At 51.2% G+C, this 27,037-nt stretch overlaps 2 protein-coding genes across 7 annotated transcripts; one reads left to right on the forward strand and one right to left on the reverse strand.

Moving 5' to 3' along the window:
- Positions 1-59: 59 nt before the first annotated feature.
- PTGDR2 (prostaglandin D2 receptor 2) lies at positions 60-15,189 on the forward strand. Of its 6 annotated transcripts, none has more exons than XM_016423568.2 (6): positions 60-1,097; positions 2,088-2,158; positions 2,450-2,691; positions 8,360-8,478; positions 9,430-9,522; positions 13,620-15,189. In XM_016423568.2, exons 3-6 carry the CDS (start codon positions 2,481-2,483, stop codon positions 14,796-14,798), a joined length of 1,602 nt encoding a protein of 533 aa, XP_016279054.2. In that variant the 5' UTR covers positions 60-1,097; positions 2,088-2,158; positions 2,450-2,480; the 3' UTR covers positions 14,799-15,189. The 6 variants fall into 6 exon arrangements, with proteins under 6 accessions (XP_016279054.2, XP_056657632.1, XP_007497661.2 ...); XM_056801654.1 differs by having other exon boundaries at positions 2,450-2,668; positions 8,373-8,478; XM_007497599.3 differs by having other exon boundaries at positions 2,092-2,158.
- Positions 14,935-20,959, reverse strand: CCDC86 (coiled-coil domain containing 86). Its single transcript, XM_001379161.5, has 4 exons — positions 18,094-20,959; positions 17,524-17,653; positions 15,642-15,716; positions 14,935-15,505 (listed from the first exon to the last, which is right to left on the reverse strand). The coding sequence occupies exons 1-4, from the start codon at positions 18,942-18,944 to the stop codon at positions 15,386-15,388; spliced, it is 1,176 nt and encodes a 391-aa protein (XP_001379198.3). The 5' UTR covers positions 18,945-20,959; the 3' UTR covers positions 14,935-15,385.
- Between the last annotated feature and the right edge of the window lie 6,078 nt (positions 20,960-27,037).

Genomic DNA, 27,037 nt, shown 5'->3' on the forward strand with positions numbered 1-27,037 from the left:
CCCCGCTTATATGGAGGGTCGCGACGCGCAGCACCTGGAGAGGCCGAGAAGCGGCCGGGAGCAAAGCCCTCCCCCCTGCTCCCTCCCCCGCAGGGCCGCCCACGGGCCCAGCAGCTGAGGCCGATGTGGGGTCCCTGATGCGGCCGGAGGGCGCCCTTCCACGGGGCCCCGCCCCGCCCCGCCCCCGCCTCTCTTTGCTCACCTGCGTCAGGGGGCTGCCGAGCTCCCCGCTGCGGCTCCTCTTCCTCAGGACCCGGATGGGCCGAGGGCTTGGGGAGCTCTCCGGGCCTTTATGGCGCTGAGGATAGTGTCGCTCATTAATCCGCTGTCTGCCGCCCCCAAGGCGAAGAGGGGCTCAGCGGACAGGCCAGGCCCCCAGACTGCGGCTCCTTGTTTTAGTTTGCTGCTTCTGTTTAAATAAGCCCTGACGTCGTCTTGGAGTCAGTCCTGGGTATTGGCCCCAAGGCAGAAGAGAGGTCAGGGCTAGGCCAGGGGGGTCAAGTGACTGGCCCAGGGTCACCCAGCTGGGAAGGGTCTGAGGCCGGATTGGAACCCAGGACCTCCCGTCTCCAGGCCTGGCTCTCCGTCCACCAAGCCCCCGAGCTGCCCCCTTCTACAGTTATTTTAAACGAGATTTCTCTGTCAGTTTTTGCCATTGGACATTCTTTTTAGTCTGAAGAAATGCTGCTGATTCACAGGGGCTCGTTTTATGACCTGCAGCTCTGCTAAGGCGTGGATGGCTTCAATTCGGTTTTTGAGTTTTCCTCCTGTCTGTCCCAGCATCTGCCAGGAGGGGGCGCTTTGTCTGCTCCCTGCGTACTCTGATACCTTCCCCGGCTTCTCTCACTGCCACCACACCAGCGTTTCTATCGCTATATTAAATGAGGAGGGACAGGGATGAGGCGCCACCCCGGCTTTCCTCCTGATCCTACTGGGAAGGCTTCTAACTGGGCCCCAGTGCAGGGGAGCCTGCTGATGGCTTCCGGGAAATGCTTTCTATCACTTTAAGGAGCGTCCCCGTGATTCCAGTGTGCTGGGGCTGGTCTGTTACCGGAAGGGCCCCTGCCTGGTCCGCAGCTTTTCCTTCATCTATTGAGGTGATCACTCGGGCTTGGTTACTGATAGGGTCAACCAGGGGCTCTCTTTCTTTCTTCCTCCCTTCCTTCATTTCTTTCTTTCTTTCTGCCTTTCTTTCTTTCCTTCTTTCCTCCCTCCTTTCCCAACTTCCTTCCTCCTTTCCCTCCCTCCTTCCTTCCCTCCATCCCTCCTTCCTTCCCTCCATCCCTCCATCCCTCCTTCCTTCTTTCCCTCCTTCCTTCTTTCCCTCCTTCCTTCCTTCCCTCCATCCCTCCTTCCTTCCCTCCATCCCTCCTTCCCTCCTTCCTTCCTTCTTTCCCTCCTTCCTTCTTTCTCTCCTTCCTTCCTTCCATCCTTCCTTCCCTCCATCCCTCCTTCCCTCCTTCCTTCCTTTCTTCCTTCCTTCCCTCCTTTCCTCCTTCCTTCTTTCCCTCCTTCCCTCCCTCCTTCCTTCTTTCCCTCCTTCCTTCCTTCCCTCCTTCCTTCCCTCCATCCCTCCTTCCTTCCCTCCTTCCTTCCCTCCATCCCTCCTTCCATCCATCCCTCCTTCCCTCCTTCCTTCCCTCCATCCCTCCTTCCTTCCCTCTCTCCTTCCTTCTTTCCCTCCTTCCCTCCCTTCTTTTTCTTTCTTTCCTTTGGAAATAAAAAGGCTTGATTTATCATTTCATTGGTTTGGGAAAACATTAATCATGCAGTCTGAACATAAAAGTATCAGGTCTTTTTTTTCTCAGAGTCCATCCATCCCACATTTACCAGCACGTCCCTGATTTGAGTGGTCCCAAAGAGAAAGGGTGGCCTCAGGAAGCAGTGGACTCCCCTTTTGTTGATGGTCTTCAGTAGAGGTTACATAATCACTCGTGGGAGACGCTGTCACCCTCCCTGATGAGGAATGGGCTGGCCTACTTGGGTATTGGTGTTCTGTCATTCTGGGGTTTTCGAGGTCCCTCCTAGGCTTGAGGTTCTCTGGTTCTTGAAGGCAAGAGCACTCAACATCTATTTCTGTGCTCTAGCAAGGAAGGGAATAGAGAGTTCATCAGTCTCACGTCTGCACCAAGAGCAACATTTCATGGAAGCCAAGAGGGTAAGAGCACTGCCTGGCGTCAGTAGGACCCAACCCGAGTTCAAACTCAGTTTCAGAGCCTTTCTAACTGTGTGACTTTGGGCAAGTTACTTAATCTCTGAATGCCTAACAAAAGGAGAAGGAAATGGCAAACCACTCTAGTATCCTTGCCAAGAAAACCTCATGATAGCTGTTCGATGAGGTCACAAAGAGTTAGATCCGATTGAACACAAAGTTCAGTTTCAGATTTTGTAGCCAAAAGGATTTCCATCACGCACGATGTCTTCAACTGTTTTGTTTGTTTTTTCACAGCAAAAAAAAAAAAGTTGGGAACAAAACATATATGGCTACTACAGACAGCTCCACTACCAAGAGCTCACTGTCATCAGGTTGCGCCATTTTGGTCTCCCGTGGCCTCTTCTCAGCTAAGCTCTATCGGCATCATGGGACCTTGGACTTGGAGAGAGAACGGTTCTTAGAGATGGTTTTGTCCAATACCATCATTTTGCAGTGGAGCCCCCGAGAGAGAAGGTACCTCAGCCCCGGCCACACAGGTAGTTTGGGGAGAGAAGCCCCTCACACCTCTGTCATCCCATCTTTTGTCTCCCTTGGGTCTCTTCCAGCTCTAACATTCCACAGAAGGGTTTTAGGAGTTTTCCAGTTTTAACACTCCACGTATAAAGGTTTTTGTTTTTTTTCCCTAATCTTGGTCTGTTTTTGCTTAGACTCTAGTCTCCAGGAAGCAGCTTCCCCCCAGATGCCACAATAGCCAATCAGATTGTCCCCCAAGATGAGAGCCACATCCCGATCTGATTACTTAAACCACATTCCTGAGAAATACACATGGAAGTACGTGCTGATGGACCAGAAAGCTTCCTGGGAGAGTCAGAGTGAGGGGGGCTGTGAAAAAACAAACAGAGAGACTTTGTTTGCAGAGATGACTTCCTCGAGTGTCCTCATGTCCTGGATATTTCTTGTGGATGTGACAGCTGGGGGGAATCCTGGGAGAAAGCCACAGAGAATTCGAGGGCTGGAGAGGAGTAATGCGAGAGAGGACAGAGGGGCTAGTTTTCCCCCAGGAAAGAAAAGGTGGCCAATTCCCTAACATTTGGGGTGCATGTGGGATTAGGAAAGGAAGATAAGCTTTCACTGAAGTCAGAATGTGAGGAATATGGGCTTAAGTTGCAGCAGGAAGGCTTGAGGTGAAGGTTAAGCTCTGGGGCAGGTTCTGGTACTTGGTTCCACTTCTTAGTAGTTGTGTGATCTTGAGCAAGTTCCTTCCTTGTTTATAATCATCAGCTTACTCAGCGATAAAATGAGGATAATGATAATTGCACGGCTTCAAGTAAGAGAGTTTTATGGAGATTGAGTGAACTAATAGATGTGAATGCTTTGATAGCTGTGCACATCAGGCATCATTATGAGCATTCTGAACTATTCAGGTGGATCTGGAACTCACCAGTTCAGGAGTCCCCGATAACATGACCTAGAAGGACAACATTCTTCATCCACTTGGTCTTCTTTGTGTGAATGGGCAGGCCAACCTCTTCATCGATTACAAATCTCTTCCAAGAGATTCTGCAATCATAACACAGACCGTGATCAACACAGGTCTCCAGGAACGTCTTGCCCTGATACCCCATGATGGCAAGGAGGGCATCCTGGCTTCTCGAAGGCTATGCTATTGGAAAACAAGCTCGGCCATGTCTTACTGAGCTGAGAAGGCTTAGAATTTGGACTGAGTGGAAGACTGTGTGTCTTTTGACTGATGACCAGCCTGGCTAAGTTTAGAGGGGGCTCATCACCAAAACAACTTCAGGAGAATTACATTTTTTTGACCCATAGCAATTCTCAAAGTCAGTCTGCTGAAGGGATGGATATCTGCACCAGTGAATGGACTGTTCATAATTGTGTAATCAGAAATCTTTGAAAGTGTGGAAATGGCATTCATATAGCAATCCTTTACAGGCTTTCTTCACCATTTTTTGTGTCCTGGACCCCTTGGGCAGTCTGTCTAGGGGAGCCTTTGGGTCCCTTCTCAGAATAATACTTCTAAGTGCAGAAGTATATATGTATAAAGTATATATGATTACAGAGGAAGCCAACTATGTTGGAGTACACTTATCAAAATATTTTAAAGAAATTTTAAAGAAAAAGCACAGGTTTGTGGACCCCAACAATAATGAGCTGACCTGGGCTGTGGTCTTGCCTCAGACTCTTACAGGCTGAGTCACCTTGTGTAAGTCACTGAACCTCCCCATGTCCTAGGCAGCAGGAACAGGAGACACTGGTAGGAGGAGCCCTGATGGATGGGGGACGGGGGTTCAAGGTTCTCCATACCATTTCACATGTTCTCAGGAAGGAAGTGCCCTGGCCGCCTGATTATTCCAAAGGTCCTGGGAGCTGTGGCTCAAATACCCAGAGTTAATAGGTTGCTGGCTGATTAGGAAACCATGGCAAGGGGACTTGGCCAGCCTCCAGCGCCATTTTTATTCATCCAGAGATTGCCTGGAGAGCCCCACCCTCCTCCACTAAAGGGAGATAAGATTGGATGGGAAGGTGTGAGCCCCCCTGGCTGGGCTCCCACTTTTCAGATACAGCTGGGCAAGGAGCCTTGAGAGGCCAAGTCCAGTGAGCCTCTGGACCCCCTCATTTTACAGATTGGGCCACTGAGGTCAGGGAGGGGAAAGGACTTACCTCATTCTTTGGAGGGATTAGGCGACTTGCCCAAGTTCCACTGGCAATGCCTAGCCAGCTGGGCTTTCAATGCTCTTCTATTCCCCATCCCTTCTGCCCAGCTGGGATGGCCTTCCCCTCCCTTTGGCAGAGGCCATCCACAATTCCCCTCTATGGCTTGACAGCTCACCCAGCTTGGATGAGCCGAGAGCCACTAATTGTAGTCCTTAGGATGAGATGGAAGATGGCCATTTGTCCTGTCTCTCTTGTATCCTTGTTCCTACTTCTTTCTAGAAATAGCTAGATAGCTCAGTGGATCTGTATCTATCTGTCTATCTATCTATCTGTCTGTCTGTCTATCCATCCATCTACCTACCTGTCCATCCCTCTATCTATCCCTCCCTCCCCCCCCCTTCTCTCTCTCACGGTGAAGATTTCCCCCAAAAGGGGTTCCTCCTACCAAAGTCCATCTTTTGGAGAGGTTAAGCCCAGCAGTGCAGCCCTTATCAGTGAAAACTTCCCTTTAGGAGGTACCTGGGGTGGCCCCAGCCTATCCCAATCATCCCGGGGCCAGTCTCGCTAGGCGAGTCTTGATTCGATGTCTTTACTCCTCTTCCCAAGGGGCCAGGTCCACCCTTTGGTTCAAGGTGCCATCCAACCTCCCAAGCAAAGGCTGGCTGTCCTGAAAGCAAGTTAAGGTGCTTGGGAGAGTCCTCCTGGTTCCCTGAGGGGACCCTGGAATTCCCCTTCCCCTTATCCATTATCAGGCAAAACAAACCAATCATGGAGGTGTGTCTGTTTCTGTTCCTCTACTCATGCCCTATCCCTGACCCTAACCGTCACCCTAATCCCAAGTCTAAGCGGAAGTCCACTCCTCGCTCTCTCTGCCCAGGACTGGGAGGAACATTTCTTCTTCAGGTTTTGGAAGTCAAGATGGCACCTCTGTGTGCTCTGGAGGCCTCTGCAGCTGGCCTGTTCCTGCTGGGTTTTGATCCTGGGCCAGGAAGTCTTACTGCCTTTTTATAAGAAAAAATACATGCCCAAAAATGGCTACATAAGCTCTGTGTGAATGTCTGCGACACAAAAGCCTTAACGATGGACATTTCCTACCCAAAGGTCAGAAAATGGGGATCTCTCCCTCTAACTTGAGCCTTTGACTTTCCGTGTTTGTCATGGTGAAACCAGCATTGCTCCTTCTGCGGGTGCCCTTCTTTGAACCTCCTGTAGAGTGCCCTCTGGGGAGCTTTGAAGCTCATGGCGGGGCTTTGCTCTCTCCTTACTCTCCCTTTGAACAAAAATCCAGCAAGCCCCAAGTGTATTGTAATGGACCCGTCTGGAAATGTAGGCTTCATTCTGATCCTCCAGGCTGCCCTCAGCCCCAGGGGGAGGTGGGAGGTGAACCTTCTCATCAGTCTTCTGGAAGCCGGCTTGGTTGTCCCATCAATCAACGGCTCCCTCATTCTTAACAAACTCCCCATTGGCCCTAGCATCTCCACAGCCAGATGCCTAGAGAGGCTGGGCCTTCTCCATCTCCTCTACTCCCACTCACTTACAATCCTTTACAATCTGGTCTCTGACCTCTCAATTCAAGCTGCTCTTTCCCAGGTCATGGATCTTAGGACTGCTTCCCCCGGGACTCTGCTGGCTTTTAATCAAGACAAGTCAACAAGTATGAGGCACTGCTCTGTGCCAGGCACTATGCTAAGCTCTGAAGATCAAAGCGGGGGCAAAAATCAGGCCCTGCTCCAAAGGGGCTCCCAGTCTAAGGGGGAAGACAGCATGTGAACATGTTGAACATTGCGTGTACAGTCGAAGCTAAACAAGGAATAAATTAGAGATCATCAACAGAAGTGCTAAAGTAGTCAGAAAAACCAGGTCTTTATTCAGGAAGGAGACAGCGTTCAATATTTCGGCCACCGCACAGAGCCAAAGGCTCTGGCACTCTGGGAACAGCATCTCTGAGAGGACCAGCGTGAGATGATTCTCTGAAGAACAACAGAACTTGGGGAACTTATATACCATTTGGGGAACCAAGGAGAGGGAAGTACGATTGACTGGCATTACCACAGCTAGGAGGAAATGGGAGGTCCAACCTACTCTGACAGGACGCAAACAGGCTTGGAAAGAATCCATAGCCAACTTTCCATTTCCCACCACTGGATCTTTCCACAGGCTGTCCCTCTTTCCTGAAATGCCCTTCATCACCTTCACTCAGAATCCTTAGCTTCCTTCAGGGAAGTCTTTGGGGAGTTCAAGAAGTTGTTGGTGCTCAAATAATGGTGTGTAAATCCATCTGTGTACTGGTTGTATCCACCAGAAGAATGCAGACTCCTTGAGGAAAGGGACAACTTTTTATTATCTCTTTGCTTAATAGATATGCCAATTAGATTGGCTTCTTCATTGGCTTCTTCATTGCCTTCACAGGAACGGGAGCCCTTTGGGTACCAGGAGACTCCCTCCAATCTGCATACAGTGACTGGTTCCAATATTTTCGGGTTCAGAGAGTCATAGAACTAGAGCTTTCCACAGTCTTTTGTTTTGAAAGTCTGGAACCCTGGGAGGTCAAGACATTTATCAAAGGTCACACGTGTTGTAAGAGGCAGAGGAAGGATTCAAACTCAAGCCCTATTTCCACTAGACTTAGCTGCTTGCCTGCTAGAAACAACTAAATTCTAGGCTTCGGGATGTCTTGAAGTGGATTCTCCTTTTAAAAATGGGTGGCCAGAAGGAATGACCTGGAGGGATCTCCCTGCACCCTCCCCTCCCTAACCTCCCCATTCAGTTCTAGGATACATTTCTCCTGGCATTCTATGGACTCCAGAGTTCCCTTCTGGTACTAGGAGCATGACTGGTCCCACATTTATCTTTTAGCCACAGCTCTTCACAGGTGTAAAGATGATTTTAGAGTTGTGACTTAAAAATCTAAATTAATTTTGGTCCCCAGGGAAAATCCCAAATAATAAAATACCCAAGTCAGCTGGAAACCGTCTCAAGGAAACTGTCTGAGGGAGCTCCTCCAGGTTGAGTTCCTCACCTGAACTGAACTAGCGCCCAGGCTGCTCATATAGACCTTTTCACCCTTGTGGCTCCTCCTCTAAATTTTCACATCTACCAATCACATCAAAGGCTTTCTCTAGGACTGCCCATACTTTTAGTTCTCACCTTCTTTGATTAGATTATATCTTTAGAGTTACTTCATACTTCTTTGTTAAGTTCACCTTTTGTTAGTTGACCTTTTTGTGAATAATTTAACCTTTATAAGTACTTAACATCTTTTTTGTATTAAGATACTAAAAATAGACTTAGCTTAAAGTTCTAGCTTCACTATAAGGTGAGAACTAAGTACCTTCATTGTTCAATCAGGAGATCACAACTTTATCTTTCCCTAAAGTACTGTCTAAGTAGGGTGGAGTAGTTTTAAAGTTCACACAGGACAGAGCAGCCCCCTCCCAACAGGGTCTCCAAATACAAGAAACAAAAACCCAAACATTGAATTTGTGGACAATGTACTCACTCCCCATCTGGGGCACTTAATGCTTTTACAAGAGGCATTTTTCAGGGCAGAGAAGAGAAGACACTTTGTCTGGGACATGGATTCATGCAGAGGGACCCAGATCTGCAGACTTGGAGCACACAGTCAATTTTTGTCCCTCGTCTTGTTCTTGGTGAGCTCCTACAAGATGGGCGGCATAGGTGCCAGGGAGGGTCACAGAGAGGGTCCGACGTGTGCTCTGCCCCTCAGCACTGTCTTTTAGTCCCACACTTTCATACACGCCTCTCATGTGCTCTTTCAGCCTTTTCCACACTAGTTGGATGAACGTGGACATGGCATTATAGTCTGTTATCTTGTCCTGTCCTATTTTGTCCTATCCTATCCTGTTCTATTGTATTGTATTCTATTCTGTCCTATCCTGTCCTATCCTATCCTTTTCTACCCTAACTCTGAAGCTGTCATGCAAGCTTTCTCAATACTCATTTTTCTTCCTCTTCATCTCCCACTCCCCTCTCACTTCTTACTCACTCTTTAGTTCTTTAATGGATCTTTCACTTTTATGGTACTTTTGTTTCCTTATGTCTCCCGCCCCTGCAGTCTCAGTTTCCCAAAGAACAAGAATAAACATAATCAAACCAAGCAACCCAAAACAAAGAATAAACATTCCAGGAAAACTAGAATGCTAAGGGAGTGCCTGGGAGTTTTTACAGCCAAAGTTGGCCAACTTTCAAAGAAGGGAGGGAAGGAGGGAGGGGCATCTTCCCATCTCGTTTGTGGGACGGAATTTGGACCAGATACTTCCAATAAGTGTGGGGAATTGTAATCACTGCACGCGGCGCCTGCCGTTTCCCTGGTTTTTGCCCTCACTTCTTATAGGCAGACACACTTGAGAATTCGCTCTCCCAGCTGGCTCTCTCAAAAGCCAAAAGGGGATCTACAGAGGGAGGAGTTGAAGGCTCCCCAGGCAGGGTAAATTAGGGGCGGACTGGACTGGATGCCTGGGCTGTGTTATCTCCCATCTAGACTTAGATAAGGACTCCGGAGATAAACCTGAGGGAGAGGTAGCAGTCATTTCCTCCTCCGAAGTCTCACTTCTTTCAACCCCACCTCTGCTCTGGTCCAGCCTCTCAACAGCAGCTTTGTGCAGCCAGGAGCCGGTAGCCTGGGACCAGGGGACCCCCTCCAGCTCTACCTCCCACTTCCACCCGGGGCCCAGGTAAGGAGTGAGTGCTCAGCAAGCCGGGGAAGCCATAGGGCTGGGTGTCCCTGGATGGAGACAGATGCATCATTGGCTGGTGGGAAGATGATGGGAAACTGGTAGTCACTCCTGTATCCTCCCAATATTGAACTCAGCAGGCTGGGTGGGTTACCATGAAAGAGCTCTTGGGGAGGAAGGTCCAGAGTGGCTTAGGCAGCCACTTTCCTTCTTGTTTTCTTCCTCTGAAATTAGGAGGCAGGACTACATAGCTCTAAGGGCCCTTCCAGCCCTAAATCTCTGATCCCCCTACCCCGGCCTCAGTTTCCTTGTCTGTCCAGTGAGGGATTTGGAATAGAGAGGTCTTAGGTCCCTTCCAGCCCCAACTCTTTGATCCTTTTTCCCATTCCCCATCTCAGTTTTCTCATCTATGGGGGCTTTGGCTAGATGGCCTCTGAGGTCTCTTCTAGCTTCCCTCTTCTGGGCCTCAGTTTCCTCACCTGTAGAACAAAGGAGATTGCACTGGAAGACATCTGAAGGCCCTTTGAGCTCTGTCTGGAATCCTCTATCCCCTGTTGGCTTCCCTGAGGTCTCTGCCTCTCTGAGTTGTCAGCAGGAGACTGGACAAAGTGCCTGTGGAGACCTAGCACTGTCATCACATGAATTGGGTGATCCTTTTACAGCTATGGGTAACAGTGCAAATAATAGCCAACCTTCCATCTGAAAAGCAGTGGACAAATATGAGCTCACTTGAGACTCATGACAGCCTTGGGAGGGACAGGGGGACTACTGTAATACCCATTTTACAGATGAAGAACCCAGGGCAGAAAAAGTTAAATGACTTGCCCAGTCACAGATCCGATGTTTGAGGTAGCATATGAACTCAGATCTTCCCGTGTCCAGAAAGGGCACTATATATATATCTGTTCCATCTAATTGGTAAAATGCTGAACAGTTAATGAATGGCATGAATGGCTTTAACGAGTGTTTGAGGAACCAAACCCAACTTTAGTCCTCTTCTCGTGGGTTTCTAGTGTCTCTAAGGGTACCGGTATTGAGACATTAAAAAACGTTGAAATTCTGGCCGATGACAACTCTTGTCTGCACGTTTTACAGATGAGGAAATCGAGGCTTAAGGAGGTTCCACGTGACCCCAATTGGAGGTCCCTTGAGCCCTAAGTTTATAATCTGAGACCTAGAAATGATGCCACAGGGCTCGAGAGGACCTTCGAGGTCATCAATACGGAAGAGAAAAGAGGCACCGAGTACCACGGCAGGCCCTGGGGGGTGGGGGCTGGGGCTGAGGGTCAAGCCTCGGCCCTTTGCCTCTTGATGTGCCCTGGCCTGGCCATTGTCTTGTTCATCGCAGATGCCCGGAGCCCTGGCTTCAGAGCAGGCCCTTCACTGCCTGGGGAGCCTCTGGGGCAGACTCATTTGGAGGTGATGCCAGAGCTTCAGGGTGGGCTCTGAGCTGAAGGGGGGGATGGGGGGGACAAGACCTCCTCATGTGGTTTGGGAGCTGCTGGGCCACGGCTTTCTGGTTGGTTTGGAGGCAGGCCCGGGGTTCAGCTGTTTTCCCAGGGTCAGAGCTGCCGTAGTCTCTTGGCTAAAGAAAGGGGAACTCCCAGGGGGCGCGTTCTAGTTCCAGGAAAAGGGAAAACTAGCTCAGGAGGATCCTGGACTGCAGAGCCTCGAGGTGAGGGCCTTGGACAGCACTGAGAGGGAGCCACCGTCGGGGGCCTTGAGGGACAGGTTTAATGCTTCGCCCGGACTCCTCTTCCTATTGGAAGTCTGCTTGGGCCGTCGGCCCTCCCCAGCCCCCACGCTATTCGCCAAGGCTGGAGACAGATCTAGGAAGGCTCCAAAATTGGGGCTAGTCCAACCCCCTCCTTTTACACAGGAGAAATCTGAAGCCCCAAGAAGGTGAGATGACTTGGCCAGGGTCACACGGGGAGTGTCAGGCTGAATCTGGTGTTAGGAAAAAATCTGGTTCAGGCTGCAATGCAGATACTTCTTCACTATGTGACCCCTGGGAAATCCCTTCATCTTCCTCTCTTTGCCCATCTGTGAGATGGGGATGAATTGCCCAGACCCTGCCACCCACAAGGCCAGGTTGTGAGGCTCATGTGGCTCACTCATGGGCTGAATTTCTTAGTTCGGGCCATTTGGCAGATCCCAGGATGCCCCAGCTGTGGCTTGTCATGTGTGGGATGGAACACCAGTCCCAGCTACTCCTTGCTGGTTCATTTGTCTCTTCCCATTCCCCCACCCCCTCAGCTTTGCCACTTTCTGTGTGACCCCTCTTAGGCCTCAGTTTCCCCATCTCTAAATTGAGGGGGGTGAACTAGCTAGCTTCTAAGGTTCCCTTCAGCTGTGATCTTAGAGCCCACAGTGCGAGTCCTCAGGACATCCATCCTTTAAGGTGATCCTTCCCTGACCCCAATCCCTCCCCAACCTTGAGACCCTTAGATGGTACAGCAAAGACAGTGCTGCCCCGGAGTCTGGAAGAACCGAGTTCAAATCCTGCCTCTGCCATTTCCTAGCTACAGGACCCTGAAGTGACCTGGCTTCTCTCTGCTTCAGTTTCCTCAGTGGAAGGCGTAGATCACTTTAAACGCTGGCTATACCCCCTCCCCGCCCCTCCCCCGTCTGTCTCCCTTCTAGAAGCTCCCCCAGGGATTTCTTCCTCGTCTCATTCTCTAATTGGCCTCTGGAACGTCTCCTGGCTGGCAAGTCCCTCAGAGCACCGGCGGTGGCTCCGTGGATGAGGACGTGGAGGTTCCCTAAAGCTTGCAGGCAGCCGAGCTCTTGCCAAAGGGTGAACCTCCAAACTAGACCGGGCAGCAGCCTCCTATCTGGGCCTCAGCCCCTTTCCTTTGGCTCTTGGGGCTCTTATCTTGCTTCCTGTTGGCCTATCAGATGGAGGTGGCTGGCACCGCCAGCCTCGGCCATCATCGCTGGCAGTTACGTGGAAGAACAGCCCCTGCAGAGGGGGTCTGGGGGAGTCAGGCCAAGACCCGAAGCCCCCGCCCTTCCCATCCCACCCCCCACGGCTGCTGTGCGACGTTCCAGGGGAGGACTCGGAAACGGCCCTCTTTGGGGTGCAGCCACTCGGGGTGGCGGGGGCAGGGCTCGGACGTGGCTTCAGGAGTCCAGCAGGAGGGCCAAAGGGAAGGGAAAGGTTTTGTTTTTAGCCTGGGGGATGACGGGCCCACATGTGCCAGGAAGAGGGAAGGAGGCAGGGAGAGATGGAAGAGAAGGGGAAGGAAGGGCTCACCGGGAGAGCTTCGCCTTAGCTTCCTGGACATCCAAGCCATCTGGGAGGATGGGGGGCCAGAGGGGGGGAGGGGTCTGTCCAATGGCTTTTTAGAAATGCTTTGGTAACACCCTTTCAATGTAACTGGTTTCCACTGTGATCCCATATATGTCACCTAATGCACTACTCTGGGAAGGGGTTCACGAGCCTCACCAGAGGGTCCAAAGGGCAGCCGTTACCTTAGAGGACAGATGGGGAGGAATCAAGGGTGCCAGTCCTGGGGCCTGAGGCTAGGTGTTCTCAGTACATGGCACTGTAAGACCATCTCTGGGCTTTTGCCCAGGCTGTGTCCCCTGCCTGGGATGCTTTCCCTCCTCCTGTCATCCTTAGCCCCCTTCGAGGTTCAGCTCAGGGACTACGACCTGAGAAGCCTGACTCCCTCGGGTGCCAAAGCTCTGTCCATCTCAAGGGCCTTTGCACCTCTTAGACATCTACTTTTCTGAACAGTTTGGGAGAGCCGGGATGGGCCTGACGAACCCGAGAGGGAGACTTCCTTCTCGGGGGGCCAGACCCTGGGAGACCTGAGATTTGGGGGGACACAGGAATGGGATGGGATGTCTTGGGACAGCCAGATCCGCTGGTGGAGACGTAACCGGGAGGGGGCAGGCCGGCGTCCCTCTGTTGGATGACTGCTGGGAGCTGGGCTGCTCCTGACAAAGATGGCAGCGTGGAGGATGCCGTGGAGGGGAGGCTCCTTCTGGCTTTGACACCCTAATCCAAGGTCTCTGCCAGCTGTGCCTCCATGGGTGCGGGCCCAGCGGGGTGAAGGGCTCCCCATGCCACTGGGTCTTTCCCCCCGCAGGACCCCAGGATGCTGTCCAACATCACTGTGTGCCCCGTCCTGGAGTACATGAGAAATGACACCGGCCCGGGCAACTCGAGCAACCGCTACATCGACTACGCCTCGGTGACACTGCACGGCCTGGTGTCTCTGCTGGGCATGGCGGAGAACGCCATCATCCTCTTCGTGGTGGGCTGCCACATGCGCCAGACCGTGGTCACCACGTGGGTGCTGCACCTGGCCCTGTCCGACCTGCTGGCCACGGCCAGCCTGCCCTTCTTCACCTACTTCCTGGCCGTGGGCCACTCGTGGCAGCTGGGCACCACGTTCTGCAGGCTGCACTCGTCCATCTTCTTCCTGAACATGTTTGCCAGCGGCTTCCTGCTCAGCGCCATCAGCCTGGACCGCTGTCTGCAGGTGGTGAAGCCCATCTGGGCCCAGAACCAGCGCACGGTCGCAGGGGCCCAGAAGGTGTGCCTGGTGCTCTGGGGCCTGGCCGTGCTCAACACCATCCCCTACTTCCTGTTCCGGGACACCATCAAGCGGCAGGACGAGCGGGTCATGTGCTACTACAACGTGCTGCTCTACAACCCGGGGCCAGACCCCCACGCCGCCTGCGGTCGCCGCCAGATGGCGCTGGCGGTCAGCAAGTTCTTGGTGGCTTTCGCCATCCCCCTGGTCATCATCGCCGCCTGCTACCTGGCGGTGAGCCTGCAGGTGCGGTACCGCTGCCGGCGCCGGCCCAGCCGCTTCGTGCGCCTGGTGATGGCGGTCATCGCGGCCTTCGTGCTCTGCTGGCTGCCCTACCACGTCTTCAGCCTGCTGGAGGTGCAGGCGCACTACGACCCCAGCCTGCGGCGGCTGGTGAAGCTGGCGCTGCCCTTCGTGACCAGCCTGGCCTTCATCAACAGCGTCATCAACCCCTTCCTCTACGTGCTCACCTGTCCCGACGTGCTGCGGAAGCTGCGCCGCTCCCTGCGCTGCGTGCTCGAGAGCGTGCTGGTGGAAGACAGCGAGCTGGGCGGCGGCGGCAGCGGCCGCCGGCGCCGCAGCTCCCAGGGGGCCTCATTGTTCCGCTCCCCTTCCACCAGCAGCTCCACCGCGGGCTACCGGAGCCGCTGGGCCGCCTGCCTGCTGACCAAGATCACCAGGCAGCCCCGGAGAACGTCGGCCTCCACCGAGCCGCAGGAAGGGAAATGAGGCAGCAGTTCTCTGGCACCCCTACCAAACCCCAACCCCAGCGTTTCAGAGACTGAGCCCATTTTGAAGAGGGGAAACTGAGGCTCACTGGGGGTGGGGCGGGAACAGAATAGTACACAGAGGGGGGACCCGAGGCTCATGGAATCCTTAACACGGTCGAGGTTATAGTTTATTGAGTCATATTCTCCTACACAGAGCAGGGATCCGGGACTTCCGCAGAACTGTCCCAGCCTCCCCTCCACCACAGTCTAGCTTTATTTAAAGGCACGTGGAAAAATGCAGCTCCTGCCCTGGGCCCAGAGCTCGGGGCTGGCAGCCACCTGCCCAAGCAGGGGCCCAGAGCTCCCCATCCCTGCCCAGCGGCAGACAATAAAGTAGGACGTGTCCGGGCCTTGAGTCTTTATGCTTCCTGCTTCCCTCCCCTGGTCCGCCTCTCAGCCTTTTGTGCAGGGGGGCAAATGAGGCCCCCCCCAGGAGCCAGGGTTCAAGCCTGGGCCCCCTCCAGCGCTGTCCTTGGGATCGCCGTCCAGTCGGTCAGTGCGCATGGAATCCCCACGGCCATGGCGGGTCCCCAGAGGGCTGGCCGCTCACTCCTTGGCCACCGGGCGCTGCGGGGGCTGCTTTTGCAGCAGCGCCAGCGTGTCCCGCTTCTCGATGCGACGCAGCTGCTTTTTCTTGGCTCGCTTCAGCTTGGCAGGATTCCGGATCTGGAGGCGGAAAGAAAAGGGAAACGGTCCTTCCGGCCCAGCTTCTTCCCCCTTCCCCAACCCCGAGATCCCGGCACAGGGTCCCGCTCCCCCCCAGCTGCCTCCCCCACGCGGGCTGGGGCTCCTGGGCACTCACCACTTGGACGATCTCGGCCTTCCGCTCGTTCTCCAGGCGCCTCTTCAGGTTCTCCGCTCGCCGCCTCTTCTTATCCTGCAGGAGGAGGCAGCGGGGTCCTGAGTGCCCCTCTGCTGGCACCCTGGGCTCAGCCCCCTCTCAGCATTAACAATCCAGACCTTTTCATCCAGATTCTGGGGTCCCAAGGGATCTCGGAGCTCCCATAATCCCGTGTTTCCCTTGAATTTGATTAAGGTCCAAGAGCTGACACTGGCCAAAGGCAAGATTCCTAAGTCTTGGCCTACAGTCGGCTGGGACTGGAAAGAGTGCTAGACCCGAGTTCAAATCTAGTCTGGGATAATTCCAACAGTGACCTAAGATGCCTTAGTTTCCCCATCTGTATAATGGGAATGGGGGGGCCCCTGGGCCTGTCTGTTCCAGGGCAGGGTGGGGGAGGAGGGAAGAGGCTTCCCAGAGGAGAGGCAGGGTTGTCAGGGAAAGATCAGGGCCATGAAGGGGTGGTGGTGGTGGTGGGGATGAGGCTGAGCACCCTGGAGGCCCAGAGGGAGGAAACCCAGGCTGGAAGCCTCCTGGTTGTGCAGAGTGAGAGCAGTGGTCAGTGCTCAGGGCCATCTCTGGCCTTCCCGGTGACCATGCCCAGCCCATGGCCCTGTGACAGCGGAGCCCGATGGTCAGAGAAATGAGGGGACCACACAGAGCCCTCAGCCCACCTGGGGCTGCCCCGGGCACTTCATCATCCTCAGAAGGGATCCCTCATTTCAACCCCCAGGTTTTAGGAAGAGAAAATGGCCACGGCCATGGGAGCAGGACCTGGCCGGACCCAGGGTCAAATCTTACCCCACCACTCACACTCACTCACTCACTGCTGGACCTCGGGTGAGCCCTCTGGCTCTGCCACTCTAAGCCCAGTTTGGTTTCTGGCCCTGTCCATACTTCCTTCAGCCTCAGTCGTTGTAAAAATGGGGATCCTCTGAGCACAGCCGGGGTTTCCTTTAAATATTCCAGGGCCCAGGATGACCTGGGAACTCACTGGTCCTGTTCTAAGTGGGGCTGTAGTGGCCCAGGGAGGACACATGGGGCCTTAAGAAGGCCAATGCCACCATGGGCAGCGCTTCTGGGACAGAAGAGTTGGGGGGGGGCCCAGATCTGGCCCCCCACCCAGAGTGCCAGACTCCAGGATGAAGAATGAGGAAGAGGAAGGGGTCCCAGGCACAGGGCGGAAGTGGCTGGGGAGGCTGGGGGAGGGACAAGTGGTCTCAGGAACTGGGGGCTCCCTGTGCCTGGCAGGCCGCTCTGGTCAGCCCAAGCCCTGCCAGATGCTGGCCCCATGAGACCCTGGTGAAGTCACTCAAATTCCTCCACACCAGCCCTGTCCCCATAAAATTAGAAAATTCCCCACAGGCCGGGCTTAAAGGGACTTTGTGTCATTTATTATGCATTTTGTGTCATAATAAAAGAAGATGAAAAATAAAGAAAGCTTCCAGAGTGGGGCGAAGACCCTCGGGCAAAGGCCTCTTCTACAGAGAAGCCTGAGGACCAGGTGGGGAAGACTGGCCCGTGTGGCCTTTGTGGCCAGACTCTGCTGTCTCCCCCCCCCAAAAAACCCTGTCATCACCATCATCTTCATCATGGGATTCCCAGGTCTGCTGCCCTCTGCAGCCCCTGAGGCAGATCCTGGGCTTCTGGTCATGTTTCCCTGGCACAGGCAGTGGGGCTGCCATCCACATTTAAAGTCCAGCTCTGGGACTGCCTCCTCCAGGAAGGTGACCCTGGTTGCCACCCCTCCAACTGGAAGTCCTGGCATCTCCCTCCCAGATTTTAGGTTCTCAGAAGGGAGGAGCCTCCTGGTAACCCCCCTGCTTATCCCCTCATTCCCTCTCACCTCTTTGCGCCTTTGCTTCTCCTCCTCCAGGTGTCGGGCAAAATCCTTGGCCAGCTTCCTCTCTTGCCGCTCCTTCATCTTGCGTTCCCAGGATGTCTTCAGTGGCTTGTCCTGTACCATCTGGGAGAACCTGGGGGGAGAGGGGGGTGGATCCCCTGTGAGAGCTCTGTAGCCTCCAAATTCTCACGATGTGGTCCAGCAGCAGGTGGACAAGCTGCCTTTGGGGCCTCTGAGACAGAAGTTCTGCCCAGAAGGGGCTTACAGTGGGGGGTAGGCCCCCCCCCCCCATGTATCTTTTGGTTAATCTGCCCTTCTCAACCTGGTCAGCTCCCACATCTCCAGGATGAGAAGGGCATTTAGAGATCCCAGGCCCAACCACCCTGACTTTACAGAAGGGGAGACTGAGGCTGCGGTGTGACTGGTATGGGGGCAGGCTGCCCACATAAAGCTGCCCAAAGTTGGGCACAGAGCAGTGGTTGCAGGAGCAGAGAAATCTCTGGTGGCCCTCGCTGGCTCCCAAGAACCCCAAGGCAGATGGGGTCTCAGTGGCCCTTCCCCCCTTTCCCTTACCTCTTCTTTTTGGGATCCTTCCACACTCGGCCAGACTTGGGCTTCCCTTTGGGGATTACTGGCACTTCCTTTGGCTTGGGCTTCTTGGGTGCTGAGGTGGGTGAGGGGGAGCCACCCCGCTTCTTGGTTTTGGGGGCCAGGTTCTCTGCAGCACCATCCTGAGGCAGTGCTCCCGATTTCGGGATCACTGGCTCAGGCTGACCCAAGGAACTCTCTGTGCCAGGCTCTGGTTGTCCTTTCTGGGACCCTGATCCCTTGTCTCTTGGACTTTGGGGGGATGCTGGGCTGGCTTCTGGAGGTGGTCTGGAGAACGGCTCCCCTCCCGAGCCTTGAGCCTCAAGTGTCTTAGGGGACCCCAGGCGGGGCTTCTTGGGGCTTTGGGATGATTCCGGGCCGTGTCTCTTCTCATCTGGGGTGCCCCTGGCTTGCTGATTCTGCTGTCTCTTGGGGGTCCCCAGACCGGGCTGCGGGTGATTCCGCGGGGACCCCGGGAGCTGATCCTTTCTCCTGGCGGATCCCAAGTCCTTGTTCTTATTCTTAGGGGACCCAAGGAAGGGCCCTGACTGATTCTGAGGGGATTTTGGCCCCCGGGCCTGTCTCTGAGGAGAGCCCAAGTCATCAGCCCTCTTCTTGGGGGTCCCCACGTCCAGACTCTGACTCTTGGGGATCCCCGGGCCCTCCTCGCCCTCTCCCGTCGCCGTCTCCGGCACCGGCTCTAAAGCGGCCTCGGTCTTGGACCCCAGGAGAGCGCGCCGGGCTTTGCGGGGCCCCCGGGACGGCGTGGCCGGAGTCGCAGGGCTTTCGGCCTCCAACCCTTCCAGGCGCCGGCTTCTCCTCCGGGGCGTCTCCATCTCCTCCAGGGGCCAAGCAGAGTCGAGCCGAGACCACCAGAACCCGATCCACGTGGAGCTGCCGGGTTCTGTGGATGTCGGCGCGCCCAAGACGTCACAGACCAGCGACCCGCCGAGGGAGGGCCGGGAGGCGTGTTCTGCGAGCGGCCATATTGGTGAGGGCAGACCTAGAGGCCGCGCTTTCCTGGAGCATGCGCTTTGCTGCCATTCTCTGACCAGTGCTTTTGCGCTTGCGTCCAAGCCACCCGTAGGAACAGCGCAGACCCGGATGGTGCAGCGCGGCAACTCCCCGGAACGGATCCTATCCTCCCAGGAACGGATCCTATCCTCCCGGGAAAACAGTGGTGTTTAGAGACCATCCAGTCCAAAGGCCTCCTGCAGAGAGAGGCCGTGATACGGCCGTGGCCACACAGCCAGTCAGCCAACATGCACTCTTTGTGTTCCTACTGTGTGCCAAGCAACGCGGCAGATAAAGCATTCAGTGCACTGTTTAAGCGCCTGCTGTGTGCCAAGCTACGCGCCAGATAAAGCATTTCCCTGAGGATACAAAGAAAAAGGGAAAGTAGCCCTCTGGAAGCCTCCATTCTTTTAAGAAGTTGGAAACAAGGCTAGTAAATGAGTAAACACAAAGGATTTGGGAAGACCAGTCGTAGGGGGTGGGGGTGGGGGTGAAGGAGGAGAGGAAAGGCGTTACGGGGTTCTGGAGTGGGTGGAACTTTGGAGGAAATTAAGGCGGAAGTGGAGAGGGAGTGTATGGAGGGATTGTGCAGAGATCTGCAGGTCGAGGATGCTGGCGAAGGAACAAATTGGGGAGAAAAGTAGAAGGAGGCAGGAGGAGCAGAGAAGATAAACCTCCCCTATCCCGGTTTTGCCTCCACCTAGCCCAGCGGACTACTTTCCCTTTTTTACCTCCCTGAGATTTTCCATTGGCATCCTTCCCTCCCTAGGAGAACCATCCCTAATAATAAAGAATATGCAGGAAGACATTTAAAGGTCAATAAAGTAACCAAAGGCTGAGTTTGTCTGCAGTGCCCACCTCTGTGGTCCTCACCTGTGCCAGGAAGGAAAGCCTCCATCTCCCGCCTCTTCCAAGCCTTCTTTGGTCACAACAGCATGGAAATGAAAATAGATTCAAAAGCACCTGCGCTGTGGGCAGGAGAGCAGAGGCTGGGAGTTAGGAGACTCTGTTTACCTCTATGTCTCCTGCCTTTTTTGTGCCATCATTTTGCATTCAGTGATGATGACTTTTATTTATTTTGATAATAATTTTAGGGTTTTTTTTTGCAATTTTGAAACTGACAAACACTGACAAATTCCCATGAACACCAAAAACAAACAAACAACAGGAAGAAAAAATAGTGCATTGCTATTTATGGTGTTACATACAATAATAGAAAGTATATAGAAGTATTTAGGGCTGTATGGGGTGCTCAGGGAGGAGTAATATCTTTGGTATGGAAGGCTTGTCGTGCCCTCCTAGGGCAGCTCTCCAGCCTTTGATCCTCACCTGACACCCAGCTCTCACTTGTGGCTCCCAGTAGCTGATAGCACGCAACAGCGGCCACACCCTGGGCAATGGCTTCGACAGGCCGGCCAAACCTTGTGAGGGTAGTCATTGGGTCATTGTGGACCCCTGGTGAACTAAGGCTTTGCTCACCCAGCATGTGAAGACTGCTTTGGCTGAACAGACGGAAGAAACCAATAAGAAGGTTCAACGGCTGAGATGGCGATACAGAAAGGCACTGTGGAGTGCTTAGGGCGTGTTGGAGCACAAAAGACAACACAGCCATCCAATGCAGCTGAGGAAGTCTCCAGGTGTAATGACTTTTCGTGCCACTGGACCCAGGCTTCCAACACCGAGAGAGTGGGACTGTCTCTGTGCATCGACTTTTCCACTTAAATCTTCATGCACAAGTGTCTTTGTGCACAAAAACACACAAAGACAATCGTCATCCTCTGTTACCGAGAGACTACTACTACTAGAAGTATTTAATAAATTCAGCCCCTTGGTTTAAAAGCTCTTCTGCTTGTCTGTGTCTCCTGCATTGTCTACTCCTCTCATGTACATTTAAACAGAACAAAACAAAAATCCTGCCTTGTCTTAGACTTGCTATTGATTCATGTAAAGAGTAGTAAGACTTCGTCAAATGACTTGACCAGGGTCACAGAAGGAGGAAATGTCTGAGGTAAAATTCAAACCCAGAACTTTCTGACTCGAAGACTGGGTATATTTACTATGCTACCTAGCTGCCCTTCTCTTATACATTTAAAAACGAAGGTTCCAAGACTCTTTTCCTTCTTTTTTTTTTCAGGTATGGTCATCAGTACTCATCCATCCTCTCTTCATTACATTGAATTCTTATGGTTTTCAAAATTGTTCTTTAAAAAACTTTTTTTAAACCTCTTCCCTTCCATCTTGGAATCCATACTGTGTGCTGGTTCCAAGGCAGAAGAACAATAAGGGCTAGGCAATGGGGGTGAAGTGACTTGTCCAGGGTCATATAGCTGGGAAGTGTCTGAGGCTAGATGAAAATTGTTTTTCTTTCTAATGTTGTAGTCATTATTATTGGTCATTCTGGTTCTGCATCAGTTCATGCAGATCTTTCCAGGTTTCTCTGAGTCCATCTCTTCATTTCTCAGGGTATGGTGATATCCCATTACATTCATAGCCTGCCATTTGCTCAGCTATTCCTCAGCTGAGGTGAGGATGGGAACGGGGGAAACCCTCTGTTTCCTGTTCTTCACTACAACAATAAATAAATATTTCTGTGCCTCTGGGCCCTTTTCCTCTTTCTTTGGCCTCTCAGGGGTATAAGCCTGGTGGTGTCAAAGGGCATGGCCATCCCTGGGTCCATTCTCTGGAATCCCACGCAGTGGTGAAGACTAAGACAGTTTAACTAGAATGTAGACTGTGAAATGGAGGAATGTGGAATAGATCTGCAACACCCAGGCTGCTGCAGCGTCTGCTAATAAAAGCAATTGGCTGGAGGAGAGCTTTGCTCTTCTGTCAAGGCAAGACCCTCCTTTTATAATGGTGGATGTGAGATTAGAACAAGGAATGATCCATTTGGGGAATTGTTCTTAAATGTTCAAGTGCTAACACAGTGACCTGCAATTGAGATGGGAGATAGAGTACTTTGTGTAAATATTTGGGCATGAAACCAATTTAATAAGCCTTCTTGACTGATCATGGTGGTGCTGTTTCTATAACATCAAGATAAAGGAAAAGTTTAGAGAAAGAAAGAAAGAGTATATAGTAGCACCTGCAATAAATAAACCCGGGGAAAGGGAAATTAGGGAAAGAATAGAACTTTTGTAACTTCCCTCTATACTTTCTCCTCATTTCAGGCCTTCCTTCCTCCCTCCCTCCCCCTTCCTTCCTCTTCTTTCCTTTCTCTCTCTCTCTCTCTCTCTCTCTCTCTCTCTCTCTCTCTCTCTCTCTCTCTCTCTCTCTCTCTCTCTCTCTCTCTCTCTCTCTCTCTCTCTCTCTCTCTCCCCCTTCCTTCCTTCCTTCCTTCCTTCCTTCCTTCCTTCCTTCCTTCCTTCCTTCCTTCCTTCCTTCCTTCCTTCCTTCCTTCCTTCCTTCCTTCCTTCCTTCCTTCCTTTCTTTCCTCCTTCCTCTCCTCCTCCTTTTTCTTCTTCTGTTTTTTTTCTCTTTCTGTCTATCTCTATCCCCTGTCTCTTCCTCTCCCTCTCTTTTCTCTCCCCGGCCTTCTTTTCTCCCTTTATTAGAGGTCTTTGAGCAAACCCTAGAAGATCACTTGTTGGGAGGGGGGTAGAGAAGGGTGCTTGGCCAGGTAAATGTTGAGCTAAATGGCCTCTGAGATCTCTTCTTTCTTCTCTCCCTCTCCCCCTCTCTCTTCTTCCCTCTCTTCTTCCTCTCCCTCCCTCCTCTCTCTCATCCCCACTATTCTGCCCTCTGTCTCCCTCTTTCTCTCTGTGTCTCTCCATTCCCCCCAATTCTGTAAGATCACTGAAGTCATTTCTTTGTAATGCCTCTCCTACTGCTGGCCATATAGTAGCTGCCTAATAAAAAGCTTGCTGATTCATTGATTTGCTATCATTTCCCCCTTGGTTCCCTTTCTCATTACTGTAATTAGAAATGAGGTATCTCTGTGGTTCTCAGTGGATTGAGAACCAGGCCTAGAGATGGGAAGTCCTGGGTTCAAATCTAATGTCAGACACTTCTCAGCTGTGTGACCCTGGGCAAGTCACTTAACCTCCATTGCTTAGCCCTGATCACTCTTCTGCCTTGGAACCAATACACACAGTATTGATTCCAAGAAGGAAAGTAAGGGTTTTAAAAAAAATAAAGAAATGGCCTACAAAGATTCCAGGACCAGGTATAATAAAATCATAGAAATTAGAACAGGAAAGAATATTAGAATTCTTCCAACTCAACACTATTCTTTTTATAAATGAGGAAACTGAGGCTGAGAGAGGTAAAGGGACTCGTCCAAGGTAAAACAAGAAGTTGGCAGCAAAGATGTAAAAATAAGATGCAGAGTCACCATTTTCACCATTTCAGTGGCAGTAAGAGAAGGGATGGTTTACCTAATGGTGTCTGGTTGGGTGAATAACCGAGACACCTCTTTTCCTGAATTCAAGAATTCTACCTGTTCACGCTTACCCTTGCAACTTGCAAAGTCCCTCATCTTTCACTGAATTAGAAATTAGATTCCCTACTATTGTATTGTTTCCTCTTTATTCATTGGCCACATCTTGGTTTAACTTTGGGTAGAACTGGCTCTTTATCGAGACAAAAGACTTGGTCTTCCAAGGCTTGGTAAATGAGGTTTGACTGTGCTGTCTGGACTTTAAGGAAAATTTCCTTTGGTGGTTAAGTGGATTATGGTTGCAGTTAACCTTTGAGATTATAGTTGCAAGTAGGGACAAGAAACTCATAAGAATTCTAGCTAGCTCCAGAGCAACCTGTGACAGGCTTGTAGCCAACTCCATCGTGACTGAACATTCACACGCATCCTTCAGCCACATCCTGCATGTTTCAGCCCACTCTAACCTTAAGTGGTTTCAGTAAAAAACATCTGAATACCTTAAGAACAAAGCCAGAGCACACACGTAACCCCTGCTACTTTCGGTCCCTCCCAAGGTGCCATCACTGGGTCTCCTGTAAGTAAATCCCTTTATAAAACTGGCTTCTTTTGCTATTTCCCTGCATCATGAGTGGATTCAACCAGGTCCTTTGGTGTCCCAATCCACAGCGCATTCCTGTTGGGCCTCTGCAGGTTTTCTCGGGGTGAGCTGATGTGAGAAAATAGTGAGAGAATGGACAGTAAGTGGTTAATTGTAGGACCTGAGTGAACCACCCTGACTCAATTCTGGAGCTCGCTCATTTCCCTTTTTATTCAATTATGGGCCTCGTCCAAATTCCGCCTCCTAAGAAAAGTTTATTCAATTGTGGGAACTGGGAGGAAACCTTATTGCATTGTTTGAGCCCAGCCCTTTATGGCAGGGAAACTGGACCATCCGTACCTGCTGTTTAGAGACTCCTAATCCAGGGCTTGTTATACTGACCAGAGCTGAAGATTGAAGCAAGGAACTTTCTCATTATTGTACGCCTCAAGCAACCCATATGTCTTATCTGAAAACTGGCTCCGTATCAAACAATTTCCACAGTCCTTTGATTGTTTAAAGATACTTGGGGAGGAGCGAGACACCTCTTTTCCTGAATTCAGAGAACTGTACCTGTTCACTCTCACCCTTGCAACTTGGAAAGTCCCTCAGCTTTCATTGAATTAGAAATTAGATAACTTACTGTTGTATTGTTTCCTTTTAATTCATTGCCTTATTTGATTAACTTTTAAAAACATGTATAAAAAGTCTTGGGGGAAGCTGGGTAGCTCAGTGGATTGAGAGCCAGGCCTAGAGATGGGACGTCCTGGGTTCAAATCTGGCCTCAGACACTTCCCAGCTGTGTGACCCTGGACAAGTCACTTAACCCCCATAGCCTAGCCCTCACTGCTCTTCTGCCTTGAATCCAATACACAGTATTATTTCTAAGATCAAAGGTCAGGGTTGAAAAAAAAGGTCTTTCTCCTTCTGTATTCTGGGTCTAGCCTTAAATTGAGGAAGGGATCCGATCCCAATTTATTAGGCAATAGACATGTTGCTTAATTAAATAGATATGCTCAAAAGACCAAACCTTTATTTCTTCTGTGATTTCATCTTTTTTTTAACCTTTTTCTTTTGCCTTAATGTTAATTCAAAAACAGAAGAATGACAAGAGCTGGGTAATTGGGGTTAAGAGACTTGCCCAGGGTCACCCAGCTGGGAAGTATCTGAGGCCACATTTGAATGTAGGTGCTCCCATGTCTAGCACTCTATCCTCTGGTCTACCTAGCTGTCCATGTCTTTTCATCTTTTGAGGAAAGGTTTCCTTCCTCTGCTCAATGGGAAGGTAGTTAGTAGTGCTGGGGTCAGAGGGTCAGTGTTTTATGGAGTCCAAGTCTCATCCTCTGTGTTCTTGGTCATGTTTGGTGCCTTCCTCGGTGGTCAAGATAGGGTAGACTTATGGGAACTTTTTCCTGTGAGAGTTGAGTTGTGTTAAGTCAAGTTGTTCTGAAGCAATTCCCCACTGCTGTTAGCCAGTGTCTGAGAGCTACAAACACAATACTCCAATTTTGTTGCCAGCTCAGGAGTCACAAGGCCCCTCAGAACAGGTCTTGGGAATCTGTCAGACCATTCAGTTGGCTGGGCTGGCTTTTGAGAGGACCACAGTTCTGATTGAGTGAAGAAACCAACAATGATGATTGATTCTTATCTCCTTTTCTATTGGCACGTAGTTTCCTTGAGTGGTTTACCCACTTGTTACATAAAAGGATGTTACTGTCTCGAAGATTTACTGGTGATTCAGGTAGGGCCACACTATCAGACAGCAGAATTGACCCTGGACTTATCTTATGATCACTTTTCAGAGATGGGTGTGTGTAATGGGGTTTAGGAATGGAAAATGAATGACTAGAACTCGTCTTGTTGCATTGCTTTAGGTACTAGGAGTTTCTGTATTATCTCTTTAGAGTAATGGGCATAAAGACTTTGAATTCAGAAGACCTGAAGTGGGGAGACCAAACTGATGGCCTTGGTGCTGTGTCCTTCAGCTGATTCTAAATCAACTTCTATGCTTCAAGGTAGGCTTCTCATGGAACGTGAGAAAAATAAAATAATTTCTCATGTTAATAAAGTCTTGGGGGACACAATGCAGCACACTGGCCATTGCAGGATCCCAGATGGGACTATAACAAATCTAATTATTTTGTTGTAGGGAGGCCATTCTAACTGCTATGAGAGAGTGCTCTGAAAAGACAGATAAATGGACAGAATTTGAAAAACTTAAGCAAAAAGATGATGAGACACCCTCCAGATTCATGGATAGACTCATTGAGTTTGGGGGTCAGTACCTAGATTTTGATCTTTCTAAAGAAAATGGCATAAGGCAAATTAGAAGATACTTTGTCAATAACTTTTTTTTAAACCCTTACCTTCCATATTGACTCCAAGGCAAAAGAGTGGTAAGGGCTAGGCAATGGGGGTCAAGTGACTTGCCCAGGGTCACACAGCTGGGAAGTGTCTGAGGCCGGATTTGAACCTAGGACCTCCCATCTCTAGGCCTGGCTCTCAATCCACTGAGCTACCCAGCTGCCCCCTTGTCAATAACTCTTGCAAAGTGATCAGGGATTATTTTAGAACTCATTGCTCAAGGTGGTCTGAGATGGATCTTGATGAATTGAGAAAAACTGCTGTTTATGTTTCAAAAGGCAACAAAGAAAAAGAGGAAGAGACTAATGATTTTATGGGAACAATTAGGAAAGAATTGAAATATTTAAGAAATAGGATTGATAAACAGGAAAAAGGACATGATACTCAACCAATGGCACTTGTTCCTCTCCCAGAATCTAACTGTCAATCCATTACCTGCCTCTTCTGTGTTCCATAAAAGGAACTGATGGAGTCTGAATGCAGATTGAAGCACACCCTTCTTCACTTTATTTCCTCCATGAATTTTCTCTAGTGTAAGTGATTTGTATCTTCTTTCACAACATATGAATGTGGAAATATATTTTGTACAATCACAC

The sequence above is a fragment of the Monodelphis domestica genome, chromosome 6, assembly GCF_027887165.1.
Source record: "Monodelphis domestica isolate mMonDom1 chromosome 6, mMonDom1.pri, whole genome shotgun sequence".
Lineage (NCBI taxonomy): Eukaryota > Metazoa > Chordata > Mammalia > Didelphimorphia > Didelphidae > Monodelphis > Monodelphis domestica.

Excerpts from the sequence above, each read along its gene's own strand:
- PTGDR2 (XM_056801652.1), top strand. The coding sequence starts at position 2,481 with ATGGCTACTACAGACAGCTCCACTACCAAGAGCTCACTGTCATCAGGT. Across the intron at positions 8,479-9,429 it reads TGTCCCTCGTCTTGTTCTTG|CCTCTCAACAGCAGCTTTGT; the intron begins GTGAGCTCCTAC and ends GCTCTGGTCCAG. Across the intron at positions 9,523-13,619 it reads CACTTCCACCCGGGGCCCAG|GACCCCAGGATGCTGTCCAA; the intron begins GTAAGGAGTGAG and ends TTCCCCCCGCAG.
- CCDC86 (XM_001379161.5), bottom strand. The coding sequence starts at position 18,944 with ATGGAGACGCCCCGGAGGAGAAGCCGGCGCCTGGAAGGGTTGGAGGCC. Across the intron at positions 17,654-18,093 it reads AAGGATCCCAAAAAGAAGAG|GTTCTCCCAGATGGTACAGG; the intron begins GTAAGGGAAAGG and ends CTCTCCCCCCAG. Across the intron at positions 15,717-17,523 it reads AGAAGCAAAGGCGCAAAGAG|GATAAGAAGAGGCGGCGAGC; the intron begins GTGAGAGGGAAT and ends CTCCTCCTGCAG.